This window comes from Schistocerca serialis, chromosome 6, assembly GCF_023864345.2.
Source record: "Schistocerca serialis cubense isolate TAMUIC-IGC-003099 chromosome 6, iqSchSeri2.2, whole genome shotgun sequence".
In the NCBI taxonomy this organism is placed as follows: domain Eukaryota; kingdom Metazoa; phylum Arthropoda; class Insecta; order Orthoptera; family Acrididae; genus Schistocerca; species Schistocerca serialis.
This window is the reverse complement of record NC_064643.1, coordinates 367,668,569-367,694,086: the sequence shown is the minus strand read 5'-3', so window position 1 is coordinate 367,694,086 and position 25,518 is coordinate 367,668,569. Positions and strand designations below refer to the sequence as shown.

Genomic DNA, 25,518 nt, shown 5'->3' with positions numbered 1-25,518 from the left:
ACATAGCGTGGAAAGGAAATAATGGTGCAGAGGCTGGGGGCCCATGGTAGCCAAGCACATACTCACAAAAGAGTTGTGAGCGCGCTGGAGGTGATCCAGTAGTTTATTGATAGGTTTGTGGAGGTATGTGGCATAGTTTGTTGATAGGTTTGTGGAGGTATGTGGCATTAGATGTCTATGTACAAGTCATGTAATTTGCGTAATAATGGACCACTCACGTAGCACGTGGACATTCAACCAGCTTCACTGTTTTTGAGGTGCTCATTCGCAGGCTCTGTGTAATAATAATCTGATCTTCATCACTGTCGCTTATCTCACTGGATTTTCCCATTTGCAGACCATATCTTCGTTAGTGTGATTCCCTGTTCGTATCTGCTCTGCTTACATAGGTTTTTTATCGCAGAACATGTCCGCAATGCCACAAGGCGGTATCCAACGTCGCAGTAGGCAGTGGTCATCATATTTAGGCTTATCAGTGTACAATCACTGATAATGATGGATTACTTGTCCAGCTCTCCAACTGTCCTTAATTTTTATTTACACATCTGGCAGAAAAAATTTTAATACTATTCTGCTAACACAGACCCTCCATTGCAGCTGGATTATAATAATTTTTTATATTTATAGTATATGAACTTTGAAACTCAAATATCAATATCAAACAGCAGTTCTATGCAATCTCAAAAATTCTAGAGAAAATCAACTTTGAAACTATCCCAGCAACTTCAGTTCAGTAATTCATGGCTCATTTTGCTGATAGGCCACATGGCTCTGTGATAGAATGCTCACTAGCAATATGGTCCATCCAGGTTAGATTCCCACTTGATGCAAATGTTTTACCAATGGTGCATGTTCTACAAGCATTTCTGTGAAGTGTAAAATACGTACACACAGATGAAAAAGGGAATGGTAATTGTTGATTCACATTTCATTTCAGTCAGTCTTTTCTCACTCTTTTTTTCCCCAGATCTAAAACTTACATCATTAAAATATAAAATTCATGAAGTATATCCTAGCTGACACATATCTGTCATTTTTTTATGAAAAATATATGTCTTCTAATTTTTAATTACATATTACAGAAAAAATATAAATTCTAAATACCATTCTGTTATATGAGATTGTTAATAAAAATTGTTTTTTAGCTAAACATTTCAGATTTTTTACTTTTATTTTTACATATTTTATGCTTCTTGGCAATGCCAGTAGAACATGCACCATTATTAAAAAGTTGCATTGGCAGGATATTTAACATAGGCAACTTATGTTGCAGATGAACCTTCTACAGTGGAACCATGAGGCTCCATCTGAGCCGTGGCGGCTCGGGTTTGATCTATTGAATGTACCGCATATAATATTATCGCTGTATCGTGGAGGAAAGAGAGAAGTGGCGCCCCCTCGTGGTGGAAGCCGGCGAGGCACCTGTGACAGTTGAGTGGTTGGATTTTGGAGGGCAAGCAGAAACAGTGAGATAGGCAGTAGTGCGCGAAGAGTGAAGTCGTGTCTGCCGACGCCGTGTGTGGTGGCAAGAGGAAAGTTTGCCACGTTACCTGATTGTGTTTGGGCGTTCGCGGCGGACTTGGTGGGTGGAGGCGCCGATGCTGTCGCGAACATGCTGCTTCCTTGTCTCTGATGGATTTACAGTTTGCTTCTAGTGACTACATTCTCGTCTCTATGGCTCTGTGACTGATGTGATGCCATTGCGAGCACAGTTGGTTTGGATATAAGCAGCACTTTGTTCTCAGTGTCCATCGTTCTGGCGATTACTGAGTGTGCTTGCCGTTGTGGTGTATTTATTGAGCAGTGTGCTTTTGGACGCTTGACCTTACTATTAGGAGTCCATTGCGCAAGGCTGCGTTTATCCTGTGAGGACTTGTGCTCTGCATTTAAAAACTTTGTTGTTGTCAGTCACTGAATTGCTCAAATGCATTCATACTTCTCTGCTTAAGTGTTATTGTTTCACGCCACTCTGAATGGGAAAATGATAAAGGGCGTGCGTTTATTGTAATGAACCGATGTCTGTTTCTGATTAATGTTTCCCTGTGACACTGAGTGTTAATCTTGTAACGGACACTGTTTGAGATATTTTAATCAGTGTGTTGCAGGACATATCCTATTTGTGCCTCACAAGTGGAGAGCGGAGGCGGTTTATTGGCCAGGATGATGTGTTGGTAGATCCATTTCATGAGTCCAGGCCAGTCACCTGGAGATTTAGAAGTTGTATGTTGTGTTAAATTAATACTCCTTATTTTAAGCGTAGTGTGCTCATGCAGGAAATTTATTTGGTTTTGCGCAGACTGCGCGGTATGTTTAGATGACTCTGAATTCAGTGTGTTAAGTGGTGTCCTCTGAGGTGCTGGAAGTTGTGGATAGATGTTTTGGACACGTTGTATATGCAAATAACTTAAGTCCTTATTACGTTGCCGAGTTGCTTGCCCTTTGTGTCACAGGTGGTGCTAATTTCATTAATTTTGCCACTGGTCTTCGCAGAGGCTGCGGGAGGAACCGACCCACTGTGGCAATCAGTTACGTAGTCGCGCCCACCCACCATAGCAGGCATTGTTTACTACCCCAACGCCTGCCTGTACTTGGTGGCAGGAGCGTGTTGACTGGTTTCTTACGGCTTACAGTCTGGGAAACCGTGCCTTTGGTGTACACGTGGAAGACTTATGTGTTGCTTCCAGTACCCCAGAGTGGCTCTATGTGGGTAATGAGAACGACTTATGTTGTTGGTGGCTCAGGCCGAAAGTGGTTCATTTGCTAAACAGAAGGTGTATATGCATTTCTTTCCCATAATTCTGTAAACATGTTTAGGTGGTTGTGTTTTTAAGTCAACTGAATTGTTGTTCAGAGGTTACTATGTATAGCCATTAACTTAAGCAGGCATTTAATAGTAAGGAAGTGTATTGAATTCTGGTTTCAAGTTGTGTTGATTATGTGGGGAAATTGCCTTGAACAGACATTTAATTAATTAGTAAACAACTGAATGCTATTTGTGAGTTGAAGTTTATTGTGTTCCTAAACATATTAACGATTATTTTTAGTTGTTCACTTATTCAGTTAGGGGATTTACAAGGCCTGTTGTGTTGTTTCCTTTTAAAAGTATTATCAATGTTATTAATAAAGAAGTGTGTTGTAAAAAAATAAACAGTGAATGAAGTGCCTCAAATCCCTTTGGTCCACACCTTCCGTCATTCACCCTTGGGTGGTATTAACAAACCGTGAAAGCCCATTTCACCATCGACAAAATTGGCTGTTGTACAGGGTGGTTATAATTGAAATTTTGCCACTTGAGAGGGAACCCTTGAATAACAAGTAGTCGTAAGACAATGAAACTTTGTGGAAACATTTGCATGGTTGGTGGTAGAGTAATAATGAATAAACCATTGAAAGAAACATATTTTAATTTTCACACAAGAGGGTAACAATAGTTAACGGGGTACCATATTCATGTTGAAGGTTACAAACAATGCTCAATGTGATGACCATCTGCATCCTCAACAGCCTGGATACCATTCCACAACTGTTCGCAGCACTTTTCGAATGGTGGGTCATGGGATGGTCAGCTGTTGTGCACTGTTTGAAGATCACATACTGAGTCCAGCCTTCTCAGCCATGCCAACGGTAACTTCTTCAACAATTTTTGATGCATTGGCTGTCAGCGTCTCCCCAGTCATCAGTAAATTCGAACTCCAAATCATGTTCTTCAAGCCCAGTGTGCAAAGAGTACCTCTCCACATGCCTTTAATGCATCAATACTCAGGGAGAGCAGCAGCACTATTGCTGTTGTTTAAATAACACAGCTTTACCAGTAAAGCCTTGCTCACCTTGTACAGACCCACGCTGACTGACTGCAACTGTAATGCACACTGATGCTTGTGTTTCAATCCTATGTCACTGTACCAGTACCAGTGCCTAATGGTAACTCATGACAATAACACTACCAACAATGCAAATCCTGCAGTGCACAGCCTGCGCATCATTCCTATAAAGTTGGGTACCCATGTGGTAACCAGTTTTCTGTCTACACTGTTAATGTGAAAGTGATGGTAATCATTTTTATGCGCTATTTATAATGTCACTACATGCAACAGCAAGCCGCGTGTTTGAGCATTTTAAACGTTTTATTCATTTCAGTACCTTTACTGTGATTGCAGTTATTGGAACATGTCACCCCCACAATAAATGTGAGCTAAATTTCATTTTCTCAGTCAGTTCTGGCACACACGAACACGAAAGCATCAATTGTGATGTACAGAATTGCTTCACAGACCCAGATATTCAGAAGCATCAGACTACTTACATAGCGAGATAAAACAGATGATCATGATCAGTGTGGAAACAGTATATTATCTACTTACAAATCTGAAAGGACTGGTTTCTGCCATACTTCAATTTCATTTTCCCAGCATTTATAATTATCAAATAAGTATGAACACATTGAAGGTGCTGCATTTCCTTCTTTGCCAAAATATTTTGTGTAGTACCTGTGGCAAAAATTTCATGTTAATAACTCAGTAACAAATATTAAAGTAAAAGGACAGAAACAGTTAGATGAAAAACAACAAATGGAATGGCAAAGAGAGGGGAGAAAAGTGCACAACAGCATCCAAATAAGGTCAAAGTATTTAAAAAAAAACCATAAGGGTTGTAAAACAAGGGGCTAAATATAAATGGAATGTAAACTAATCAAGAGAGACACAATGTGTTAAGCACGAGATAAACTTATACAGAAGCAAATAGCTAATCAGTCTCTATGATACAGTTGCTGAATTACAGGTTTAGTGGGTTTCCTATTGTATTGCAGAAATTTACTCACAACATGAGAAAGTCAGAAACAAGTGCAAACAAACAGAATGACTGCCCAACACCGACATGAACTAAACCATCGAACACACAATACTGAAGGTCATAACTGCTGATCCTATTACCATGGCAAGTTGCCAATACAAAATCCAGAGTGCTTCCACTAACAACATCACGTCTACCTACAAAACTTGAAACTCAATAATACCAGCCTTCGTGTCCAGATTCCACTTGTGTAGTAAATGATTCTAAGAGATCTAAACTGTGTAATTTTGACTGTGGATTTATAACAACTTGATGTGGAAAAGCTTAATGAAATAAATTTTATCTTTAGAATGTCAAAATCCCCCCATGAATGACGAACCTCGGTACTGGCGAGGAGGTTTGTATGCGTCAGTGATACAGATAGCCATACTATAGGTTCAACCACAACAGAGAGGTATTTGTCCAGAGACCAGACAACTGTATGGTTCTGAATAAGGCAAGGACAATAGTGTGGGTGTGACTGACTAATCTCGCCTTGTAACATCTACCAAAATAGCCTTGATATGCTGCTTCAGGGAGAGCATAAGGGAACAATTGACAGGAATGGGGGAAAGAAATACAGTAAAAGAAGAATGGGTAGCTCTGAGGGATGAAGTAGTGAAGGCAGCAGACGATCAAGTAGGTAAAAAGACAAGGGCTAATAGAAATCCTTGGGCAACAGAAGAAATACTGAATTTAATTGATGAAAGGAGAAAATATAAAAATGCAGTTAAATGAAGCAGGCAAAAAGGAATACAAACGTCTCAAAAATGAGATTGACAGGAAGTGCAAAATGGCTAAGCAGGGATGGCTAGAGGACAAATGTAAGGATGTAGAGGCTTGTCTCACTAGGGGTAAGATAGATACTGCCTACAGGAAAATTAAAGAGACTTTCGGAGAGAAGAGAACCACTTTTATGAATATCAAGAGCTCAGATGGCAACCCAGTTCTAAGCAAAGAAGGGAAGGCAGAAAGGTGGAAGGAGTATATAGAGGGTTTATACAAGGGCGATGTACTTGAGGACAATATTATGGAAATGGAAGAGGATGTAGATGAAGATGAATTGGGAGATAAGATACTGCGTGAAGAGTTTGACAGAGCACTGAAAGACCTGAGTCGAAACAAGGCCCTGGGAGTAGACAACATTCCATTAGAACTACTGATGGCCTTGGGGGCCAGTCATGACAAAACTCTACCATCTGGTGAGCAAGATGTGTGAGACAGGCGAAATACCCACAGACTTCAAGAAGAATATAATAATTCCAATCCCCAAGAAAGCAGGTGTTGACAGATGTGAAAATTACCGAACTATCAGTTTAATAAGTCACAGCTGCAAAATACTAACGCAAATTCTTTACAGACGAATGGAAAAACTGGTAGAAGTGGACCTCGGGGAAGATCAGTTTAGATTCCATAGAAATGTTGGAACACGTGAGGCAATACTAACCTTACGACTTATCTTAGAAGAAAGATTAAGAAAAGGCAAACCTACGTTTCTAGCATTTGTAGACTTAGAGAAAGCTTTTGACAACGTTAACTGGAATACTCTCTTTCAAATTCTGAAGGTGGCAGGGGTAAAATACAAGGAGCGAAAGGCTATTTACAATTTGTACAGAAACCAGATGGCAGTTATAAGAGTCGAGGGGCATGAAAGGGAAGCAGTGGTTGGGAAAGGAGTGAGACAGGGTTGTAGCCTCTCCCCAATGTTATTCAATCTGTATATTGAGCAAGCAGTAAAGGAAACAAAAGAAAAATCGGAGTAGGTATTAAAATTCATGGAGAAGAAGTAAAAACTTTGAGGTTCGCCGATGACATTGTAATTCTGTCAGAGACAACAAAGGACTTGGAAGAGCAGTTGAACGGAATGGACAGTGTCTTGAAAGGAGGATTTAAGATGAACATCAACAAAAGCAAAACAAGGATAATGGAATGTAGTCAAATTAAATCGGGTGATGCTGAGGGGATTAGATTAGGAAATGAGACACTTAAAGTAGTAAAGGAGTTTTGCTATTTAGGGAGTAAAATAACTGATGATGGTCGAAGTAGAGAGGATATAAAATGAAGACTGGCAATGGCAAGGAAATCGTTTCTGAAGAAGAGAAATTTGTTAACATCGAGTATAGATTTAAGTGTCAGGAAGTCATTTCTGAAAGTATTTGTATGGAGTGTAGCCATGTATGAAAGTGAAACATGGACGATAACTAGTTTGGACAAGAAGAGAATAGAAGCTTTCGATGTGGTGCTACAGAAGAATGCTGAAGATAAGGTGGGTAGATCACGTAACTAATGAGGAGGTACTGAATAGGATTGGGGAGAAGAGAAGTTTGTGGCACAACTTGACTAGAAGAAGGGATCGGTTGGCAGGACATGTTTTGAGGCATCAAGGGATCACAAATTTAGCATTGGAGGGCAGCGTGGAGGGTAAAAATCGTAGAGGGAGACCAAGAGATCAATACACTAAGCAGATTCAGAAGGATGTAGGTTGCAGTAGGTACTGGGAGATGAAGAAACTTGCACAGGATAGAGTAGCATGGAGAGCTGCATCAAACCAGTCTCAGGACTGAAGACCACAACAACAACAACATGCTGCTACTGCAAACAGCTGAAAGCATTCTATGGATTGGAGCATGGAATGTTACACCCTTTAATCGAGTAGGTAGGTTAGAAAATTTAAAAAGTGAAATGAATAGGCTACAGTTAGAGATAGTGGGAATTAATGAAGTTTGGTGGCAGGAGGAACAGGATTTTTGGTCAGGTGAATACAGGGTTATAAATACAAAATTAGATAGGGGTAATGCTAGAATAGGTTTAATAATAAATAATAAAACAGGAGCATGGCTAATTAACTACAAACAGCATTGTGAAAGCATTATTGTAGTCAAGACAGACACGAAGCCCTCATTTACTGTAGTAGTACAAGTCTGTACGCCACCTAGGTGCACAGACAGTGAAGAAATAAATGAGGTAAAGGAAGTTACTCAGATAGTTAAGAGAGACAAAAACTTAATAGTGATGGGGGACTGGAATCCATTTGTAGGAAAAGGAGTATAAGGAAAAATAGTAGATAAATACTGAATGGGGGAAAGGAATGAAAGAGTAAGTCACCTGTTGTAATTTTGCACAGAGCATAAATTAACGATCACTAATACTTGGTTTACAAATCATGAAACAAAGTTGTACAAGTGGAAGAGACATAGAGATGATGGAAGATTACAGATTGATTGTATAATGGTTAGACAGAGATTAACGAACCAGATTTTAAATTGTAAGACATTTCCAGGGGCATTATGGACTGCAATCACAATTTATTAGTTATGAACTGTAGATTAAAACTGAATAAATAGCAAAAAGGCAGCAAATTAAGGAGATGGGACCTGGAAAGTTGAAAGAACCAGAGGTTGTTGAGAGTCTCAGAAAGAGCATTAGGCAATGGTTGGCTAGAACAAAGGAAAGGAATATGACAGATGACAAATGGGTATCTTTAAGAGATGAAATAATGATTGCAGACAGGGATCAAATAGGTAAAAAGACAAGGTCTTTTAAAAACCCCTTGGATAACACAGGAGGTACTGAATTTAACTGATGAAAGTAGAAAACATAAAAATGCAGGAAATGAAGTAAACAATAGGGAATACAAACATCTTAAAAATGGGATGTGACAAACCGTAAAACGAATAAGCAGGAATGGGTACAGGACAAATGTAAGGATTTAGAACCATGTATCACTAAGCGAAAGACAGATACCACCTACAGGAAAATTAAAGAGGTCTTTGGAGAAAAGAGAAGCACCTATACGAGTATCAAGAATCCAGATGGAAAACCAGTCCTAAACAAAGAAGGAAAAGCTGAAAGATGGAACGAGTATATAGAGGGTCTATATAAGGTGTAACACTTATATCGATTAGAAGTAGATTTATATTATGTAACTGTGAATCTGCAATTATGAAGTGTGTATTCTGTGTTATTTAAACTCCTTAATCTGTGGCAAAAAAATTAGAGTTTTGTAATGTATATACGAAAAAAGCAAAAGGATATGTTAAAATGATAAATTATTAGGGAAGTAAGCATATTTAGGAGGATGTACATTGCAGTAGTTACTCGGAGATGAAGAAGCTAGCGCACGATAGAGTAGTAACTAGAGTTGCATCAAAACAGTCTTTAGACTGAAGACAGCAACAACAACAACAACAGACTCAAAAGAACTCTTTCTACTTCCAAAGTTAATGAGAGAAATCATGTCGGAATTTGTTAAAATACGAATGCAAAAAACTGAAACAAAGTCCCACCTATTGAATGTTCAGAGCATATATAATTTACGAAATAACAGTTTATTCTTACGCCCATCTTTAAGTAGTTGTACATCACCCAAAACTTCTAGTTCATAGTTAGACAGCTTATGAGTAAGACCAATATCAGGTACACTCTAGGTATTGGCTCATACCACAATCACACACATCTGTATGTGAAAATATGTGCACTGACACTGACACTGCTGTTTAATAACTTTTCAGTGATTACAGTGCCTCAAATTCATTATCATTTTACTTTAACTGTGCTGTGATTAACAAGTGGTATGGAACGGTCACTGTCATTGAAACTAGTGAGTCTTGGACTCCGTGAAACTCATTATGGACTGGATTAAATGAACTCTCTAAGTTTAAATCTCTCTAATAAATTGCTATGGGACAGTGCTAAGTGCATACTATGGTTTTTGAAGTAAATGTGAATTATGTTTTGTGCCAAAACAGAACATTTAACTTTGCCACTGCAATTTTAGTTACTGGTCTGGTACTATCCACTAAGATACTTTCATAATTGGCAACTTGATCACTATTACTAATAATTAAATTTACCATTTAGTTGGGCCCAACCCAGACATATTTCTGAAAATACTTAAAAGTCTTTACAGTTTACCAAAACATTAAACTTAATTTGTTCAGTTAAATTTTTCACTAGACATAACAGTAATTGCCTCAGGTTTAGTTCCAGCAAGTGAAAATTTTGGGTCATGTAATTCTTAACCACATTAGATGTGCAGTCTGATGTTTTGAAAATGAGTTCATGTCTAGCAGTGTGGTATGAAAATGTACCCTCTATAACAGAACACATCAGATCACTGCTGTTCTCATCTTTGGCGTTAAGAAAACTTCTTATGTTTGGTGAAACAGTAGCATTAATAGCATTCCTATCTATAGCTGTTTTCACATCGTCCTTAAAATCACCCTCTCTTTTATGTGTGGCACAAAATTCTCCAGTACACTATGTGCAATAAACACGTTCATTCTTACTGTCATTTCACTAATTCAAAAATTTGTATTCCTGTTGCAGGTTAATATTAAACACACACTTTCTTTTGCCCATTGCTAAATGATGACACACAAAATGAATGAAGATGAAATGACCAAAAATGTGTAGACCAGTGCACACAAAAATAATATAAACACTTTGCCCTTTGTGTTTTCAAATGACCTAGTGAAAAGTAGTTGTGGATGCAGTAGCCATGACTTCCCATCAACTTCAGTGCTTGCTCTGCGGTCGCCTGAGTATGGCACGGCTGTAAGAGTTGGTTTGAAAATATTACATCTAAAATATAGGTCTAAAATTTTTTAAAAAATCCTTATCAGTCATAGCATTCTCAAATGCCTGCCTTTTTTTACAATCTTTGACATTACTGTGGACAGTTCTGAAAAATCAGAGATGTCCAGGCTAAAATCTACCAATGCCTACTAATAATAAAACTTAATGACAAATAAATGTGCGTGTTAGTTCAATAGAAATTGTGTTGTTATTTACACCTTTGAGCAAAACACAACTGAGCACTCACTTAGACTTTCAGTTCTGTGGCAATCAAAAGTGGACTACTGAGTAGACACTACAAAAACCAAGTAAGTATCTCTACAGAGTGTGTGCTGATATGAGAACTCCAGGCACATTAAAACTGTGTGTCAGACATAGACTTTAAGCTGGGACCTTTATGTTTTGTAGGCAAGTGCTTCCAGGAGTCTTAGAGTGAAGTTTGGATGATAAAAGAGAACTGACAGAAGTAAAGATGTGAGGTGAGATCATGAGTCATGCACATATTGCACGATGTGTGATTTTCAGTACTTACTTAAGTCTTTTAAAACGTTCTCATGCAATTGACTATAAAGGTACTGTTAAGGAAAACTACAGCTTGTCTAAAACTACAACTTTGAGTTGTATGACACTGAAGTCTACATTATGGAATCTATGCCAGATTTTCAATGATTATAAAATTTCTCATGCACTGACTGCACCAGCTCAGTTTCTTTAAAATATTTCTCCTGATTTGTTTAAGCCAGTCTCCAAGTTATTAAGTATTTGTCATCATTTTGAAATTTATTAACTAAGGAGCTCTACATGTCTTGCTACAAACTCTCTTCTCATAATAGATCATTTAACATGACTTACAGGCTATTATTTTCCATTTGCTACCTCGCAATCTATGTCTATAATCATACTTTTTTTCTTTTTCAGGATACATCACTAAATTAAGAATAAAGTTTGTGAATGACAGTCAGTCTAATTTCGAAATGTTTCAGTGTATTTGTCACCCACTGTGTAAAAGAAAGTGAGAGCAATAAAGTAGAACAACACAATATTAATCTTACCTGTAGTATTCCTTGGCCTTTCCATGGAAATGTATTTTTGGCATATCCCAGACAAGGGCAAATTCCACTTCCCTGGACTCACATTTTGGAACTGTGGTCTTTGCACATACTGCAGAAGCTAATTGTTTTCCTTTCTCTAAAATATTTAATATCAGTTATAAGTAACACATCTTAGAACCCAAGATTCAGAAAGGAAGATAACACTGCAAGTAAAGATGCGAGGTAGAGAGATGTACCTAAGCTGTGGCTAGGACGGACAAAATACATTCATTAATGTGGGTGTGTAGCACTTTACTCCAGTGTCACTGAATTACAAGGGAAAAAAACACAAAAAAATTCAGCAATCACATTTACCTCTCCCTCTACCCCTTTTTCAACTTCTTTAAACCCATGCTACAACAACAATAACAACAACAACATCGTAACACATAGCTGTCTCCACTTTAACTGATTTTGTGATCCCAGTCCAGCAAGAAGTTTCTATCTTTTAACTGGTAGCTTGTCTACTGTATTGTAACACCTTGTAGTCACCACTTTGGTACAAACTTAAACTTCCTTAATAACTTTCCAGAAGTTTTTCTCTTTCCTTTGCCATACAGTGATAAATTTGAAGAATGGAAATGTATGGAACAGACCTTCAGTGAAGAAACTCTACCCCCCACCCCTTTTTTACACACACACACACACACACACACACACACACACACACACACACACACACACACCACTTGAAGAAAGAGTCACCTAGCAAATTATACAACACAATGGTTACAGAGTTTTTTGGTAGGATTCTAAACTTTATCTAGCCATACATTCATTTACATGTATGTTTCCAGCAATTCATACTCAGATTTCTTTGATTCCCCTGACTAAATACATTTGTGGAGAATTATCTTCTTTTTCAGTAGAAGCTCCGTGTAATGTGTTTCCTGATGCAGTTGGAACACAAGACTTTCACAGTATTCAGCAGTTACTGTTTTATGCTTCAGAGTTAATCAGTAAGGAGAGCACTTTTTATAACTGGAAAAATGGTGGCTAAAACCATTTTTAAGGAAATCAACTTTGCCTTTTTTGTGTACCCCTTCTGGCTTCCACCCACTCACTACTTTGACTGCTGTTTCATTTCTTGCATCAAGACTATGTCTCATTCAATGTAACTGATTGGTGTGCAAAATCAGTTGGTTTCCTCTAAAAACAGTTCAAAAATTGCTCAGAAATTTGTTTTCATATTTGATTTTGGTCAGGAGTCAACAAATGCAGCAAATATCATTCTCTTACTTAATTCTATGTGTAAGACATACTGTAATCTTTCTTTAAATTTGCCTGTAGAACCAGCTACTGCATTCAACTTCAACTTTCAATTGTCTAATACCACACAGTGTGTGCTTTTGTGGTTGCAGTTTTGTGAAATCCATCAGGGGGGAAAAACTTCAAGAAATAAAGAGCCATGTTTCGGGCTTAATCGGCCAGAATTTGATGACGGCACTCTGTTGATCCATTCGAATGAAACACACACCCAACAAGAATTCTTTAAAAAGTCATATACACAAAACTGCCTTGGAAGATTATCTTTGTGTTTACCGTGCAAAATGTATTAAGATAACAAAACAAATTTTATTGTTATCAATGCCACATCTGTGTAACACAAAGAAATTTTCTCCTTATCATAGTAAGTTTATATTCCACATATCATATTCATAACTAATATTATGGTGTGGTACATGACTTCAATTAAAACTTCCAGTCTGAGAGGCTGGAGCTGGTATAAAACTTTTTCCTGATGTTCTGTGTCCAACTGTCGGGACATCTTTGAAAGTATGATGCAGTCAGTAATGAAACGTCAGGAAACAGTTTTGTACCTCGGCCATGGACTCTCACTCCAGGAGTTTTAATCTCAATAAACAAACACTAACCATTAAAGCATACACTGTATGATAGGAGTATGTCATCAGTTTCAGATAGTATACAATCATCAAAAGATTTTGTACATACTTCTCATATTGCTGGCAGTGAGGACATTACCTGTAACTATGAAATTCATTTCTGTCTATGCTCACATGAACTGAAACTCCCTGGCAGATTAAAACTATCTGCCAGACTGGGATTTGAACCTCGGATCTTTGCCTTTCACAGGCTTCCTGACTTATGACCCACCCTAATACTTCTACCAGAACCTCATATCCTACCTGCAAACTTCACGGAAGTTATCCTGCATAAGCTGCAGGATTAGCACTCCTACAAGAAAGGATACAACAGAGACATGTCTTAACCACAGCAGGGGGATGTTTATGGAATGAATTTTTCATTTTTTGCAGCCAAGTGTGTGCTGGTATGAAACTTTCTGGCAGATTGAAACTGAGTGCTGGATCAGGACTCAACCATGGGACCTTTGCAGTTCATGGGCAAGTGCTCTAAAGATGTGAGGACAGGTCATGAGTTATGCATGTGAAGCTCTGTCAGTAGAGCACTTGCCAATGGAAGACAAAGGTCACATGTCTGAGCCGTGGACCACTACACAGTTTTAATCTGCACAGAAGTTTCATATAAAAGCACACCCTGTTGCAAAGTGGAAAAAATTCATTCTCACATAAACTGTGTCATGGCTATACCAGTTCTGATCAGCTAAACATTGCCATTTTCTTATGAATACTTGTTAACCAAAGGATGTTTTGGAATATGCTGGGTCTTAACAGTTACACAAGGCTTGTGGAGTGCAGTTTACTTATTAGTCTTGTTTAATTTTTTATAAATGTCTGCCTCAGTTACTTTGCAACTATGCTATATACGTGCAATACATTCTGCAGTTTGTTGATATTTTAGTGAAATTTAGATCCACTATAGCTGAAAGTTACCCATTATGAGGGATTAGTTGTAGATTATGTTCATGGGGTTGGTGCCATGTTGTGATCAGAGTAGTAGTTTTTTTGGTTATTCATTTTTCTTTTCATTTTTTGTGATATCATTGTAGATTATCTAGTTAGTATCAGCTGGATGGGTGTTCAAAGTTATTAATGGGATTGTATAAGTCAAACTGAGGTCTTTCAGACCTGTAGCCCCAGATGTACAAAAATTCATGTGGGTACAGTTTTATGGATAGGTAGACACACTTTGCATTGAAGAGAAAGCAAGTACTACTGCTCACATGAGGAGGGGACTCTAGCTGCTGGGGTGTTTTTATATGCTGAACACAGATCCGTAGTAAAAATAATAGGTCATCATAGGATGCAAGTTCAATAATAAAAGAAAGTCTTTCAATTACGAAGTTTGCCCCCCAAATAAATGTGTAGAGGAGATGTCATTAACATGTATTACGACGGAGAAATTCACAGCTAATATGATGATGAAGCTTCTGTTATCCCCTCAGTCAGTCAGCTTTCATGCGAGAACTGCCTGGAAACTGCACTTTATGATTTTGAGCTTGTGCAGTCTATGAATGGTATGACCCATTTGCATACAACAATTCCAGTCATAAGTTTTAGTAGATTGCGGTTTCCTGCAGCTTTATACCTGTATTCAGAAACAGGAACAAAAATTAATGAAAGGACTGTTCACTTGCAAAAATTTTGTATCTACATAGCAAAACCTGGAAAAATGGGAGAGAAGAATTTTCAATGTTACATCCAGAATGTCTTTTACCATATGCATAACTCATTGTCTTTGCAATCTCTTGGCCTGGACATAACACCACATATGCCTTCAAGACAATGATGAAAGGACTGTTAGTATAATGTAGATTCCACCCACAACTAATAGTGTGATTCATTCTCTTGATAAAAATATTTTTCAACACCACAATGCATTTTTCAGAAAATTGTCAGACAACAATTTTTGATAGCCCTTTCTCATTTCAGGTTTATCAGTGGAACAGTACTGTCAAATCAGTCATTTCTGCATTATCAGTTTGTGTCATCACATTTTACAAATCGTATCAAATATACCTGCTATGTAGCACAGTATGGAGAACAATGGCCATGACATTTTCTTACTCCAACCTAATTCTATACAAAAAAAACTAGTAATTTCTGTAAAGTGCCTTAATGCAGTAATTTTTTTATTTATCAGATGTGCCTGGTGTCAGGAAAATGTTTGTTTTAATCATCCGATGGACACTTCATATTTTGTGATAATTACAGTGAATAAACAAGGAACTGCTACACAGTTAGCCAAACATACATTATTCAAAAATTAGCACAAGAATTGTGCTGAAGGAACTGTTATAAAATATGTAATGTCTACAAACTGAAGTCCGATTGACGGAAGTCTCTGTAATGTATCATCATACACCGCATAATTATTTTTTTTTCTTCTTTCTCCTCTGGTAGTCAACTGTGTAACAGTTACATTTGCAACAGTTTAGCTGTCAATATCAACTGCAAGTTATTCATAAAATTTATGATTTGAGACAGTTCTGGTATGGTTCAACTGCTTAAAATTAACATATATGTACTTTGGACTTTGCACTATGTCGTGATATGTTCTCTCATCACGGATGTGTCTCCTAATTTTCCAATGTTTGTGCCATGTAGGAAGGGCTGTACAAACTGATGTTATAATTGGTTCTTTGTGAGGCAAAAATGAGTAACTTTATCATTATTACACATACTTGTGGCATGCCTTAGCATGCAAAAATTTTAACAATGCATTTCTTTTAATGTATTCTTGTGTGAAAATTTTCAGGGTAGGCTTCGACATGTCAGATTGGACCATCCCCTTGTTAGTTCAGTATGTAGCATGTAGATGTAATTTGCGTCAGTTTCTGTGCAGTTAAGCAGGCTACCGTCAGGTTGGTGTTGACTGTAGCCTTTGTGCTGACCTTTGTCAAAGTGGCAGAAAATGTAGAAAGGGTGCAAATTCACCATTTTATAGTGACACTAAGATGAATCACTGTAACCCATGGCAGAGATAACTTGAGCTTATTTAAAGACCTTTTTATGGCATTTTATTGAATGTGATAAAATTACACACATAAACCAGCGGGGTGAAGAATTGTCTTTATAAGAACCACTTATATATTTATTTTTTTATGTTGTGTTACTGAGTTACAGAAACCAGAAACTGTAATTTACTGGTCGAAGAGAGATCCCATTTCAACTCCCTTTTTTGGTAACCTTTCCTAACAAGGTTCTGCAAAATCAAAAGGTATTTGAACTTTTCTAACAATCTTAATTTAAGTCAGAAAGTAACCTTAATCCAAAACTGAATAAAATGAAGTCCACTGCATCAATTTCAGCATACTGTGAAAGAAAAAATGGATAGCTTGTGATAAAAGCCACATTAGTTGAAAAAGCACCTAATGAAACAAAAGAGAAAACATAGATGATTCATGCACAAAACCAATTCATTTATATTTGCTCTTACTTGTTTCTTCACTTCTGTCAGAGAGAGAAGTGAGTTCACAATGCTGTTGCAGATCTTCCCACAATTCTTTCCCATTTCCATTAGGGTCAAACTGAACCATATGACTCACATTTACACCTTCCTAAAACAACATAAAATTTGAATGTATTAGACTTAAAGGACAAACATGCAAGAAATATAGCAGCATGGGCAGTTGCTCAGAGTAATACATGGCTACAGGACATTCACATACATTACCTCACAACAGAAATATGAAGATCTCCATATTCAGTGAGACAGTAGAAGTATTTTAATAAAACGAAACACACATGATGCAAAGGTCATATATACTAAATCATATGAAAATCCAGTGTAACTACAATATAAATTATTTAGTATTATTTAATGTAAATGATGTTATGCTGCATACAACAAAATGTGTGTCAGAATGGTTTTCATACTTCAGTCATGGTAACTACTGGTTACTTTCATTGCATGCAGAATCTGAACATGAGCTTCTAAAACGCTTTTTTGATGAGTAGCAATTAAATAAATAAAAAATACAGTTACAAAGTCACAAAAGACTATGGAAATCAAACTGGTATTTTGATATGTTGATTTCTCATGTTTCCTTCTGCCTAGTTTAATGGTGTTTGGCAATGCCAACTTTTTTTTCTGCCACTAACAAGTTGTCTGTCCAAGTGAATGGCCAACACCAAACCGTGGCTAACAGACAGCAGTTGCTGAGCATGCTGCAACAGAGTATTTTAAGCTTCAACAACAGCTCCACAGCCCACGCTATCAACACAACTTTTCTGAATTGTGCAGGTTGGAACTCTCCTTGCAACATTTCCTTTATCCCAGCAATCCCTCTGGCTTCAACCTTTGCTAGGCCTTGTCCTTCACTTGCCTTTATGCATTTTGCTACCTCCACTCATACCTCAAACACACCTTTTATCCTCTTCTCCCAAAACACATCCACAGCCCTCCCCTCCCCTCCCCCCCCCTTCCCCCCCAAAAAAAAACAGGCTCTCTATGCTATCCCTGCCACATCCCTGCACACTCCCTCAGGCAGCACTACATCGTCATTCCCCTCCTGGTACCACAACTCTCCTGTAAACCCCCCACCCCCCCCCCACCCCCACCACCACCACCATCCACCTCAGCCCAAGATCACTGTTCAACAAAATTGGGTCTCACAGCGAAAAGATGACAGTGGCAATGCCTGTATGAGTCATGCATGCATGTCTGTATGAGTGAGGTCAGAGTGTGTGTGTGTGTGTGTGTGTGTGTGTGTGTGTGTGTGTGTGTGTGTGTGTTTTGCTACATCTGATGAAGGACTTTGTCGGATAGCTTAATAATACCCAACACACTACTTTTAAACATGCCTGCTTGCCACCCAATGCCTACTCTATATGATGAGTAGTAATCTGCCATAATTACTTTTGTTGTTATTCCATCCTTATTTTCAGTGTTTGAATTCACTGAGGCAAAGTACTTATTGTATCTCCATTTTATAAGATAAAGCCCCAATAAACGAGGAAAAGTAATCATCATATAGCACACTGATGATTTGTTTTGGGGACTCCAAGTTAGATGGCAATTCTATCTTTGCACATATCGTTCCTCAGGGTTTTCAGGCCTTAGGTGTAATCACTGCCTGGTTGGAGTCCAGGCACCAAGCACAGACAACAGCATTACTTGAAACACTTGAAGAAGATGAGTAGATCACCTGTAGAAATATTGTATGCAAAAATTCAATAGTGACAGAAGTTGGACTGTTTGATTTGACCACTATTAAACATCTAATCCCTTCATGTTCCCTCAAACACTGAGCTTAAAATTCCTTTTATTTCACAATTGCCATGGGAATGAGGAAGTTTCTAACTGGAAGTATTTAAACAAACAAGTATAGCCACTAGTTTAGCGATGGGCAAATCACACACTAACCAAAGAATGCATTCCATTTTGTGCATCACATATACAATAAATTTTTTAAGTATTCCTTAAGGAAATACGGTAATAGAAAGTCCTTGATGGAATATAAAAGTAACAACTCACTGTATAGCAGAGAATCTCTGGCACTGATGGAAGCACCTCATATTACTAAGTTATCATTATGAGCCACAAGGATATCCATCTTACAATATGACATTAAAAAAAAAAAACCAATCCCCAGCCTTGAAGAGTCATAGTATAAGAGGTACAACATAGCAGAGACGACAAAATCTGGCATCCACATTGGATAAGGACTGGTGACAGATACTGTTGGTCATCTCTTCAGAGACAGACCAGCATGTGGAAGACACTGAAAAATGAGGAAAAGGCAGACAGTGTCATCTCCGATCAACTGGTCAAATTGTAGACAGCAGGCAGAGGAGAGTATGTGTATGTAAACCTTGTATTTCACAGTTAAGGTTGTCACTGACTATAATAACCTGCAACAAGCATCACAGAGCAATTTGACACTTTTCACAAATAACAAGTTCTGCCAGGGGTAAAAGAAGCAATAAATGACCTAAAATCTCTAGGACTGACCAGGGTTCAGACATTGAACCTTTGGATTTGTAGTCTTGATACTCACTCACCAGACCATTCTACGTGAGACAGAAATGTTTAAACAGTTTTCCATTGTTCGCAAATGAATTTGTAATACTCTTAGTTACTGGTAACAAAAGCCATAGCAAACATTAAAATGGCAATTTATTTATTTTGTGTGTTGTATGAGTGTTCCATAAATAAGAAGTCCTGTTATGGAACAAAGGTTCATGATAAGCACAACAAGTACTGAATTAGTGCAGATAAGTAAATGGAGCCAGATACCAAAAGGAAAGAGCAGATACCAACTGCACACATCACCAAGTCTAACAAATGTTTTTTTGTATAGCTGCATAACTACGTCATACATATTCCACCACGAAAGAACAGCATCCACAATGTAACATACTTTTTGTGCTGATTCTATAACACCAAAGCACGTCTAACAGCCTTGTAAAAGTGATCTATGTATGAATACGACAACAACAACTATTGCTGCTGCTACCACCACCACCACCACCACCACCACCACCATATAATTACATGGTCAATAAAAAGTTATTCCAGAGCAAATGTCATGAAAATTTTGATCTCCATTACAAATGCTGTTATAATGCATTACATGGAAAAATAAAGTACATTTTTCTTTTTTTTGATCTGAAAGTGTTCTTGAAGCAAGAAACCAAAACTAGCCTGGAATTATTCAAATGTGACAATCAAACACGAAAGACAAGTTAAAACCTCACCTCTGCCTTTGCTGAAATGGCATAAGTGCATGGCATGCCACCAACAGTGTGGTGTATTAAAACACCCTTAGCACTGTCAGTCTGAAATGCTTCACTCCAGCAACCTCCTGAAAGACAGAATTTTACTATAACAGCATTAGAGGACACAAAGCCAAAGAAAATTAGCATGGCAATATATAAATTGTAATATGTGTTATTTCCCAGAAATAATATGTGAGAAGAGGGGTATCTACATACCAGCTGTAGAAATAGGAAGACCAGAAATGAGTTAACAGATGAAGTGACTTAAAAATAATGTTAAATAACATAACTTCAGGGTTGCCACAAGTTTCCCCAAGTGAAATTCACTGATATTTCCCTGATTTCCATACAAGTTTTAGCATTTTTTCCTGACAAATTTGGAGATCTCAAGGGTAAGATAAGAATTAAGGTGAAAATCTGTTTTTGCCGCCACGGTACATAAACAGTAATGCAAATGAGGCAATATCTAAAAGAAACTTGCATGCAGATGGTGTTCCCTGATGTGAGCAAAATCTTAGGTACTAACATCAACATCTTTTGTAATGAACTGTTTTTAGATGGAGAAAGTAAGCCAAATGGTATATGCATTTCATTAAGACCACTGATGTTATTTTATTACAATAAAATGAAACACATTTTGTGATCCCATACCCTTTTCCTTGGACAAGACAGATTTAAAATACCTTCACTGATTTCAGGAATAACCTCAGAAAAAAGTAAGCTTCCTGAAAGAAGTGTACAAGGTGGGGAAGAATTTTGTAAACCAGCACTATAGATGACTGCCAATAAAATGTTGGTTTTACTATGTTCGTTATAGTCAGCTATTACCCACTGCAATACAGCTATTATTTTACTGGTTTTTTGTGATTTTTCTTTCAATAAATATACGAGTACACAACATACAAACTGCCAGGGACTGACAATTTTCTCCTTCTTGTTGTCCATACTTTCTAACACACAAACTACTTTTCAAGTGCCAAAATGTACTAGAAGTGCATGGCATACCATTAACAGTGTGGTCCATGGATAAACCATGAAAATTCACTGCATTACGCCACATGAAACAGACCCGGCCTGCAGGCAGATCGGTGAAACTAGATCAAAGAAGCAGGGCCTACACATTAGTGGGAACCGAATGGCTTCAAATTGGCAGGCCCAATCCATTACAGATACCCGTAGAAGTGGCCTGCGGTTTTAACCCATCACAGAAATCCACACGTGTGGCTGCTATTCATGAACTACAGGCAACATGTTGATGAAATGAGACCACTGTGATCTATCCATGCAACAGATAAATTGTTCAAATACTCTGAGAATCAGTAATAATGAGGAAAGGTAGCAACTCACCATAAAGATGATGGCTGAGCTGCAGACAGGCATGTTGAAAAGACAATCACATTCTCACAACTAAATTTTCAGCCATAGCTTTTGTCATAAAATGAGATCCCACACACATTCACACTATCACTCACACACAACTCATGCACACATGATGGCCGTCTCTGCCCGCCGCATCTACAGTCCCTCAGAATCAGATTCAAGCAAACCACTCCTCGTGCCTCCCTGCCTCTCACTGGCAGCTGCTAGGCTAGTGGCAAGAAGTAGTGGCAGCACTGACTGCAAGCTGAGCAGAGTGGTAGGAAGGAGTGAAGCCGTAGTAATGCGGGGGTAGGGAAGTCGTGCATGTACTCAGCTGCACCCAGACAGCAGCGATGCATTACACTTCAGTAAACAAACCATTTCATCTACTGAGACCAAAATGAGATTTTTCCAGTTTTTTTTCCCCAAATTTCCCTGATATTTCCCTGACATGTTTGAAATTCCCTGATTTCCAGAACCTGTGGTAACCCTGAATTACTCTGGTTGTCTTTTTATTTCTGGTGTGAATTCTTTTTTAACTATTTGACTGCTACATTTGAGACTTGGTGGCTGTCCCTCAGGTGCTGAATACTTCCTTTTCTACTCCCCACCCCCTCTATGGGTTTTGGACAGACACTGGGACAGTTAGGACTCTATATTTACATTCATGTGAGACGTATTTCCTGATGTATACACACGTTTACAACTGACATATCTATACATTTTCTTTAGACTGGACAAAACAATTATTTATTGCTGAATTTTTTTGCAATACATCCTGAAGCATCGAAAAGCACACCGTTAAACTGCACTCTTCACAACACAACTTGTTTGTTGCCAAAGACCATTTTTTGCATGGATTGGCACATCTTATAGGACACACTTTACATTTGCCACCACCTGCTTTTTTTTCAATTCAGTGTGAAAGGTTTCGAAAATTCCTCCAACTACAATGAGGTGAATTTTTTTTATACTACATTTTTGTTGTTTACTTTCTTAAAAAAACAAATGCTCTGACTATTATCATATCCTAATTATTTTTCTTTAATTTGCTGTACCACTTAGAAGAGTTTTACATACTTTCCACCATTTTGATAAGCAAGTAGCTTTCCTCAACTAAGCCCACCAATTTCTTATATCAAATTACCACACATTGTTTCAATTTTAAGAAGCCAGTTTTCTGATCTCTTTTCAAGCATTTCAGTTTTGTGCAAAGACGACAGCATGCAAATTCTCTTTGTAAATGGCTCTGAGCACTATGCGACTTAACTTCTGAGGTCATCAGTCGCCTAGAACTTAGAACTAATTAAACCTAACTAACCTAAGGACATCACACACATCCATGCCTGAGGCAGGATTCGAACCTGCGACCGTAGCAGTCGCTCAATTCCAGACCGTAGCGCCTAGAACCGTACGGCCACTCCGGCCGGCAAATTCTCTTTGTATCCTGCCATTTTGTAGCAATCACTTTTGCTGATTTTGAAGATATGAATGCTACGTCTCCTGTCTTCCATTTCTCCTCCGTTAGCTTCCTATCTCTGAATGTTCAACTGACTGTGCCACATCATACTGCCAATAAAACAGATCATGGTCCGTACACCAATTATCCATGAAAAATGTACGCCATTTTTTGTAAATAAGGCTCGAATAATGGGGCAACTGTATTTCCAGACATCCTGTACAACGATTATCAATGTCTGTTTCTGCTGTAACATAAACAACAGAATCTAGTAGAGGATACATCTCACAACTGCAGATTACAAACATTTTAATGCCAAATCTAATTCCTCTTTGCTGGGATGTACTTCATTACTTTTCAGATGACCTTTGATGACACCACAGTTAATCTCTGCTGATTTTCTAGCAGAAAGTTTTGATGAAAAAAATTTGGAAAAGGTATAATTTTCGAGAAGCAATCCCAATTTTGAGGCAAGGTGTTGTCATGAAAGTATAGCAGACTAGACAATGGAAGATACCAATCTCTGAAGTTTACTTTGGGAAAAGACATTGTTTACAACAAGGATCTGCTGACAAGTATTCACGCATCTTTAACCTTTTTACTCTTGTCTTTAAAAAAAGCAGATGCAATAAAAACAAACATTTTAGTGGCATCTGTGTCACTTGCCTTGCTTATTGCAAAGTCTGTCTTCTCTTCAGTATTAGCTAAGCAACACTTATAACAATAATTTATTTCCTGGAAAGTCTTTCAAAAGATTTTTGTATTTAGAAAAGTCTAACAGTTTTCACTTGCATTTACTTGAACTTTCATACTGGCGTAAATCAAATAGATACCTCTCTGCATGTGTATTCACACATTTCTACTTTACTTGTGTTTTCTTTAGGCTTATAAAGACAATGAGATCTGTATGACATATACAGCAACTTTGTCTTTTTGATGTTACCACTGTGGTAATAAGTACAGATTGTGAAAATCAGCTTGTGAGACTAGAAAATCATTCACAAAAGTATATTCTTCTTCCAAATTTGTATCAGTTGATGAACATAGAAACTCTTCACAATTTTTCACCATCAACATCTGCCCTTACTTATTCAGAGCTCAGGATTTTCTTATGTGCCATGATAAGCTACAATCTAATGAAGTTTGTACTCCAACACAGCTAAGCACTTAACATTCATGAGCCTCCAAACATATGTGTCAGCTGACAGCAACGAGGACATGTTGGTGCTGAATTTTTGTGGTAGTCAACCACACTCAGGGCACAGCACACTTCAATTGTTGTTGCAGTCCATCACAGCAGACTGCTCTCCTCACTTTCAGTTTAACACTGTTATTAACATGAAGTAACACTTGGCTGTATCACAAATAATCCGCCCATCTACCTAAATCTGATTCTTCTTCCCAACACATTTAAAAGCTGACAATCTATATTAAGATTTATCAAATCTATGTCACATTTATCTGAAGGACAGGGTGAGCACCAATCTGTGGCTGTTTGCTGATAATACTGTAATGTATGGGAAGGTGTAGTCGTTGAGTGTCTGTAAGAATACACAATACAACTTTGACCAAATTTCTAGTTGATGTGATGAATGACAGCTTACTCTAAATGCGTACATTTACCGTATTTTATGGACTATACGAATCGCCTCCTCCACGAACCATGGTTCTTGCCGTTGGTGGGAAAGCCCGCATGCCTCAGCGATACAGATAGCCGTACCATAGGTGCAACAACAACGGAGGGGTATCTGTTGAGAGGCCAGACAAACATGTGGTTTCTGAAAAGGGGCGGCAGCCTTTTCAGTAGTTGCAGGGGCAACAGTCTGGATGACTGACTGATCTGGCCTTGTAACACTAACCAAAATGGCCTTGCTGTGCTGGTACCGCAAACAGCTTAGCAAGGGGAAACTACAGCTATAATTTTTCCCGAGGGCATGCAGCTTTACCGTATAGTTAAATGATGATGGCATCCTCTTGGGTAAAATATTCTGGAGGTAAAATAGTCCCCCATTCAGATCTCCAGGCGGGGACTACTCAGGAGGATGACGTTATCAGGAGAAAGAAATCTGGCGTTCTACGGATCAGAGCATGGAATGTCAGATCCCTTAATCGGACAGGTGGGTTAGAAAATTTAAAAAGGGAAATGGAAAGGTTAAAGTTAGATATGGTGGGAATCAGTGAAGTTCAGTGGCAGGAGGAACAAGACTTCTGGTCAGGTGAATACAGGGTTATAATTACAAAATCAAATAGGGGTAATGCAGAAGTAGGTTCAATAATGAATTTAAAAAAGAGTGCAGGTAAGCTACTACAAAGAACATAATGAATGCATTATTGTGGCCAAGATAGACACGAAGCCCACGCCTACCACAGTAGTACAAGTTTATATGCCAACTATATCTGCAGATGAAGAAGAGATTGATGAAATGTATGATGAGATAAAAGAAATTATTCAGATAGTGAAAGGAGACGAATATTTAAATGTCATGGATGACTGGAATGCGATAGTATGAAAAGGAAGAGAAGGATACTTAGTAGGTGAATATGGAATGGGGGTAAGAAATGAAAGAGGAAGCTGCATGGTAGAATTTTGCACAGAGCA

The 25,518-nt window shown here is 38.1% G+C and overlaps 1 protein-coding gene across 1 annotated transcript in view; it reads right to left on the bottom strand.

The window, feature by feature from the left end:
* Nucleotides 1-25,518, bottom strand: part of LOC126483959 (non-lysosomal glucosylceramidase) — a 262,802-nt gene that overhangs the window by 101,256 nt on the left and 136,028 nt on the right. Inside the window, exons 6-9 of the mRNA XM_050107254.1 lie at nucleotides 20,081-20,187; nucleotides 16,818-16,938; nucleotides 11,460-11,595; nucleotides 4,362-4,487 (exon numbers count right to left, since the gene is read on the bottom strand). Of these exons, the coding sequence (XP_049963211.1) occupies nucleotides 4,362-4,487; nucleotides 11,460-11,595; nucleotides 16,818-16,938; nucleotides 20,081-20,187 (490 nt within the window). The remainder of the gene's footprint in view (nucleotides 1-4,361; nucleotides 4,488-11,459; nucleotides 11,596-16,817; nucleotides 16,939-20,080; nucleotides 20,188-25,518) is intronic.